Source organism: Salmo trutta, chromosome 6, assembly GCF_901001165.1.
Source record: "Salmo trutta chromosome 6, fSalTru1.1, whole genome shotgun sequence".
Classification (NCBI taxonomy): Eukaryota; Metazoa; Chordata; class Actinopteri; order Salmoniformes; family Salmonidae; genus Salmo; species Salmo trutta.
In genome coordinates this window covers 51,966,074-51,972,220 of record NC_042962.1, presented here as the reverse complement: position 1 = coordinate 51,972,220, position 6,147 = coordinate 51,966,074, and the positions used below count along the sequence as shown (strand labels likewise).

Below are 6,147 nucleotides of genomic sequence, written 5' to 3'. Positions count from 1 at the left end.
TTAGGCTCTATAACAAAAAATAAACAGCAAAAACATATACATCATCAAATACAAATCTTAGAATCAACTATTAAAGACTACCAGAACCCACTGGATTCTCTAATTACATTGAATGAACTACAGGACAAAATGCAAACCCTCCAACCCAAAAAGGCTTGTGGTGTTGATGGTATCCTCAATGTAATTATTAAATTTACAGACAACAAATTCCAATTGGCTATACTTAAACTCTTTACCATCATCCATAACTATGGCATCTTCCCCAATATTTGGAACCAGATCACCCCAATCCACAAAAGTGGAGACAAATTTGACCCCAATAACTACCGTGGGATAGCAACCTTGGGAAAATCCTCTGCATTATCATTAACAGCAGACTCGTACATTTCCTCAGTGAAAACAATGTACTGAGCAAATGTCAAATTGGCTTTTTACAAAATTACCGTACGACAGACCACATATTCACCCTGCACACCCTAATTGACATACGAACAAACCAAAACAAAGGCAAAGTCTTCTCATGCTTTGTTGATTTCAAAAAAGCCTTTAACTCAATTTGGCATGAGGGTCTGCTATACAAATTGATGGAAAGTGGTGTTGGGGGAAAAACATACAACATTATAAAATCCATATACACAAACAACAAGTGTGCGGTTAAAATTGGAAAAGAAACACACATTTCTTCCCACAGGGTCGTGGGATGAGACAGGGATGCAGCTTAAGCCCCACCCTCTTCAACATATATATCAACGAATTGGCGAGGGCACTAGAACAGTCTGCAGCACCCAGCCTCACCCTACTAGAATATGAAGTCAAATGTCTACTGTTTGCTGATGATCTGGTACTTCTGTCCCCAACTAAGGAGGACAGATTCTGCCAGATCTGGGCCCTGACAGTAAATCTCAGTAAGACAAAAAATAATGGTGTTCCAAAAAAGGTCCAGTCGCCAGGACCACAAATACAAAATCCATCTAGACACCATTGCCCAAGAGCAAACAAAAAACTATACATACCTCAGCCTAAACATCAGTGCCACAGGTAACTTCCACAAAGCTGTGAACGAGATGAGAGACAAGGCAAGAAGGGCCTTCTATGCCATCAAAAGGAACATCAAATTCGACATACCAATTAGGATCTGGGTAAATATACTTGAATCAGTTATAAAACCCATTGCCCTTAATGGTTGTGTGGTCTGTGGTCCGCTCACCAATCAAGAATTCACAAAATGGGACAAACACCAAATTGAGACTCTGCATGCAGAATTCTGCAAAAATATAATCTGTGTACAATGTAAAACACCAAATAATGCATGCAGAGCAGAATTCGGCCAATACCCGCTAATTATCAAAATCCAGAAAAGATCAGTTCAATTCTACAACCACCTAAAAGGAAGCGATTCCCAAACCTTCCATTACAAAGCCATCCCCTACAGAGAGATGAAACTGGAGAAGAGTCCCCTAAGCAAGCTGGTCCTGGGGCTCTGTTCACAAACAAAAACACACCCCACAGGGCACCAGGACAGCAACACAATTAGACCCAACCAAATCTTGAGAAAACCAAATGATAATTACTTGACACATTGGAAAGAATTAACAAAAGAACTGAGCAAACTAGAATTCTACTTGGCCCTAAACAGAGAGTACACAGTGGCAGAATACCTTACCACTGTGACTGACCAAACTTAAGGAAAACTTTGACTATGTACAGACTCAGTGAGCATAGCCTTGCTATTGAGAAAGGCCTCCGTAGTCAGACCTGGCTCTCAAGAGAAGACAGGCTATGTGCACTCTGCCCACAAAATGAGGTGGAAACTGAGCTGCACTTCCTAACCTCCTGCCAAGTGTATGACCATATTAGAGACACATATTTCCTTCAGATTACACAGACCCACAAAGAATTTGAAAACAAACCCGATTTTGATAAACTCCCATATCTACTGGTTGAAATACCACAGTGTGCCATCACAGCAGCAAGATTTATGACCTGTTGCCACAAGAAAAGTGAAGAACCAACACCATTGTAAATGCAACCATCGTAAATACAACAATCGTTACAACACTGTATATGTACATAATATGACATTTGAAATGTCTTTATTCTTTTGGAACTTCTGTGAGTGTAATGTTTACTGTTAATTTGTATTGTTTATTTCACTTTTGTTTATTATCTAATTCACTTGCTTTGGCAACGTTAACACATATTTCCCAGGCCAATAAAGCCCTTGAATTGAATTGAATTGAAATTGAGAGAGAGAGAGAGAGATGGACAGGGAGAAAGAGAGATAGAGAGAGATTAAAATAGATTAGAGGCTAAAAATGACACAATTTATCAGAAAACAACAGACAGAGAAAACAAACAAATCCTTTCTTTTATCTGGTATGATGGGGAGGAGGGAGAGAAGGGGGCAGATGGGAAGGAGTGGGAGGAGAGCGTCTCAAACATGTCACCTGCATGCCACAAGACTGTGTGAGCCTGAGCCATGCATGCGTGCGTGTCAAAGAAATAGATAAACATGAAAGGTAGGCCTACATCATAAATGATTACACTAACATATTGGAATCGTTTAGTGTCGCCTATGTCCTATCCTATGTAGCAACAATTAAAATTGTCAAATTATTATTCGTGTTAGCCTAGTCCACCTGACTGTTTGAGAACATAAGGCATAGAATAAGCTATTCAACATACAGGGGCAAAGCATACTGTTTATTTTCACATTTTCTGCAAGAGAGGAGACTGTCTGAGTCTCCTCCCTGAACTCAGGGCTGGGTTAATGGAGGGGCTTACCCACTGCTATAACAGCCTCCACTCTTCTGGGAAAGCTTCCACTAGATGTTGGAACATTGCTGTGTGGACTTGCTTCCATTCAGCCACAAGAGCATTAGTGAGGTCGGGCACTGATGTTGGACGATTAGGCCTGGATCACAGTCGATGTTCCAATTCATCCTAAAGGTGTTTGATGTAGTTGAGGTTAGAGCTAGTTGCAGTACTAAGGGGACCTAGCCCAAACTATGAAAAACAGCCCCAGACCATTATTCCTCCTCCACCAAACTTTACAGTTGGCACTATGCATTGGGGCAGGTAGCGTTCTCCTGGCATCCGCCAAACCCAGATTCGTCCGTCGGACTTCCAGATGGCGGAGTGTGATTCATCAATCCAGAGAAGGCGTTTCCACTGCTCCAGAGTCCAATGGCAGCGAGCTTTACACCACTCCAGCCGACGATTGGCATTGCGCATGGTGATCTTAAGCTTCCATCACATTGACAGCGTCATTGCCCAAAATAGTACGCAGCATCATTTGGATATGTATGCAACAAAAATTCAACATTCACCTTCTGCTACCATTTCTGTCAAGCCACCTACGCATACAGTTTGATGCATACGTTCGATAAATCCAACGTTTGCACCACACCGAACGCACTGCAACTGCCTCTGCAACGCAATGCTGCAAGGCAAACGGAGCGTTTCATTGGAAATCAATGTAATGACGCTGCCAGTGTGATCAAAGCATTAGGCTTGTGTGTGTGTGGCTGCTCGGCCATGGAAACCCATTTTTTAGGTGTATTTTTTAGTATTTTTTTATTTTGTATTTGACCCCCCTTTTTTCTCCAAAATTTCGAGCTTGTCTCATCGCTGTAACTCCCCAGTGGTCTCGGGAGAGGCGACGGTGGAATCATGTGTCCTCCAAAACATGACATGCCTAACCGTGTTCCTTAACACTCGCCAGCTTAACCCAGAAGCCAGCCGCACCAGTGTGTCGGAGGAAACCGTTCAACTGGTGACTGGGGTCAGCCTGCAGGCACCCGGCCCACCACAAGAAGTCAATAGGGTGTGATGAGCCAAGTAAAGCCCCCCCAGCAAACCCTCGCCTAACCCGGACGATGCTGGGCCAATTGTGTGCTGTCCTATGGGACTCCTGGCCACGGCCGGTTGTGGCACAGCCCGGGAATGAACCCGGGTCTGTAGTAACGCCTCTAGCACTGTGATGCAATGCAGTGCCTTAGACCGCTGTGGCCCTCAGGAGACCCATGGAAACCCATTTCATGAAGCTCCCGACCAGCAGTTCTTGTGCTGACGTTGCTTCCAGAGGCAGTTTGGAACTCGGTAGTGAGTGTTGCAACCGAGGGCAGACGATTTTTACGTGCTACTTGCTTCAGCACTTGGCGGTCCCGTTCTGTGAGTTTGTGTGGCCTACCACTTCGCGGTTGAGCCGTTGTTGCTCCTAGACGTTTCCACTTCATAATAACAGCATGTACAGTTGACCAGAGCAGCTCTAGCAGGGCAGAAATTTGACGAACTGACTTGTTGGAAAGGTGGCCTATGACGGTGGCACGTTGAAAGTCACTGAGCTCTTCAGTAAGGCCATTCTACTGCCAATGTTTGTCTATGCTCGATTTTATACACCTGTCAGCAACGGGTGTGGCTGGAATAGCCGAATCCACTCATTTGAAGGGGTGTCCACATACTTTTGTATATACAGTATAGTCTATATTGCCTCCCAATATTGTACAATGTGTGTCGCTCCATTAGCCTGGGCTATTATTTGTTTGAATTCCAGACCAGATTGATCTCCGTTTGTAAGTGTCAGAGTAGCCACTGATTTCGGTTATTTGTGTGGTATTAGAAACGATTAATTAACGATAATGTCTTCTGTCTTGTAAAGTATGTAGAATTGTATGAAATGCGTTTTTAAAATGCAAAACAAATATTCGGACGCTGCAAACAAGTGTTCCCCATGTGTGGAAATCCTAAAAACGCCCCTGCTAAACTGTAGCCTACATTACAAATGTTATTATGGCTTTATTATAAAGGGGCTTTTTCTTCATCAGGAAACCACGCATTGAATTGCATCTTGGTGCATGGATTTGTTTACAGAAAATTATGGTGTACCAGGAAGTGTGTGGGGGCTAAAGAAAACTGTGCCCCGAGGTCTATGATTTCATAATCCGGCTATGCCTGTACTGTATATTGTTTATTTATTTATGTAAGGCTAGTATTTATTATCATATCGTTTTGTTCACATTATTGTCATGCATTTCCATGTATGCATTAACGGGATCTGTAACATTCATAATTACATTATGCCTACATTAGAAAACACACACTGTCTCTTCATCTTGTCTTCCCTCTATTCTGCATCTCTCTCTCTCTGCTCCATCCCTCCATCCCCTTCTCTCCTCACCTCCATCCTTCATCGCTGTTCCGTGATGCTGAGGCAGTAGAGCGATACGGCTAGTCAACAAATTCGCGGAAATCAGGTCAAGTATAGTCGTGAGTAGACACTGCGTGTAACGAGCAGACAGACCAGTAGTTAGGCTACTTACCCAATAGCGGAGTCCTTTAACTTGTCACCGATGGCGTCTCTCTCCTTTGGCGTCTCTCTCATCCTAGTTTCATCCACACTGAAATAAAATAGCACTGCGACGGTTTCCTCTTCTTTCACTGTGTATGCTTATAGTCTATGTTTACTGGCGTATAGCTTCAAAACAGTCGGGTTTCCTCCCCTCCTCTCCCACCTCTCTCCCCTTCGCCTCCTCCTTTCTCCCTCTCCTCTCTCCTGACACCCTTCCGTTGGCCGCTGAGTCGCGGGAACGCCCGAGCTGTGTGTGTGTGTGCGTGTGTCGCGGTAGCTCGTGCCGCTCAACACTACAACAGAGAGAGAACAAGCTGTCGGTTATTTATCTTTTATCCACGACATTACAGGAGTTCGTGGGTGAATTGGCGGGTTTTGAAGAGATTGAAAGCTCTCCGGGTTCCCTCAAAATTATGATTTGCTTGTCTCCTGTAGGCGACCTGTTTTGCAGAAAGGTTTGCGCTTTCACCAGCTCGCCAAACACAGGGAGGGAGAGAGGATGAGAGAGAGAGAAAGAGAGAGAGATGGGATACGCCTTCCTCCCGAGATAAAGAGTCCCAGGGTGTGTTGTTGACTGATATGATATTGAGGCCTCTGGTTCTAAATTGGGTCTGAGTCTAGCTGACAGTCTGACACGATAATGGGCCTCTGTTTCTAAATTCGCTCTGGGTCTAGCCGACAGTCTGATGCAGACATACAGTATGATAACACTAGCTGCCAATGAGGCTCTACCACAAACACAATTCATTACATTTGAATGCTGATTCAGTCAGGAAACAGAGTTCAAAAGACATTAA

At 43.9% G+C, this 6,147-nt stretch overlaps 1 protein-coding gene across 1 annotated transcript in view; it reads right to left on the bottom strand.

The window, feature by feature from the left end:
- The window catches only part of LOC115196234 (paralemmin-1), a 15,714-nt gene extending 9,873 nt beyond the window's left edge, over nucleotides 1-5,841 (bottom strand). The window contains exon 1 of the mRNA XM_029756862.1: nucleotides 5,322-5,841. Within this exon, the coding sequence (XP_029612722.1) occupies nucleotides 5,322-5,383 (62 nt within the window). The 5' untranslated portion in view covers nucleotides 5,384-5,841. The remainder of the gene's footprint in view (nucleotides 1-5,321) is intronic.
- Nucleotides 5,842-6,147: the final 306 nt, after the last annotated feature.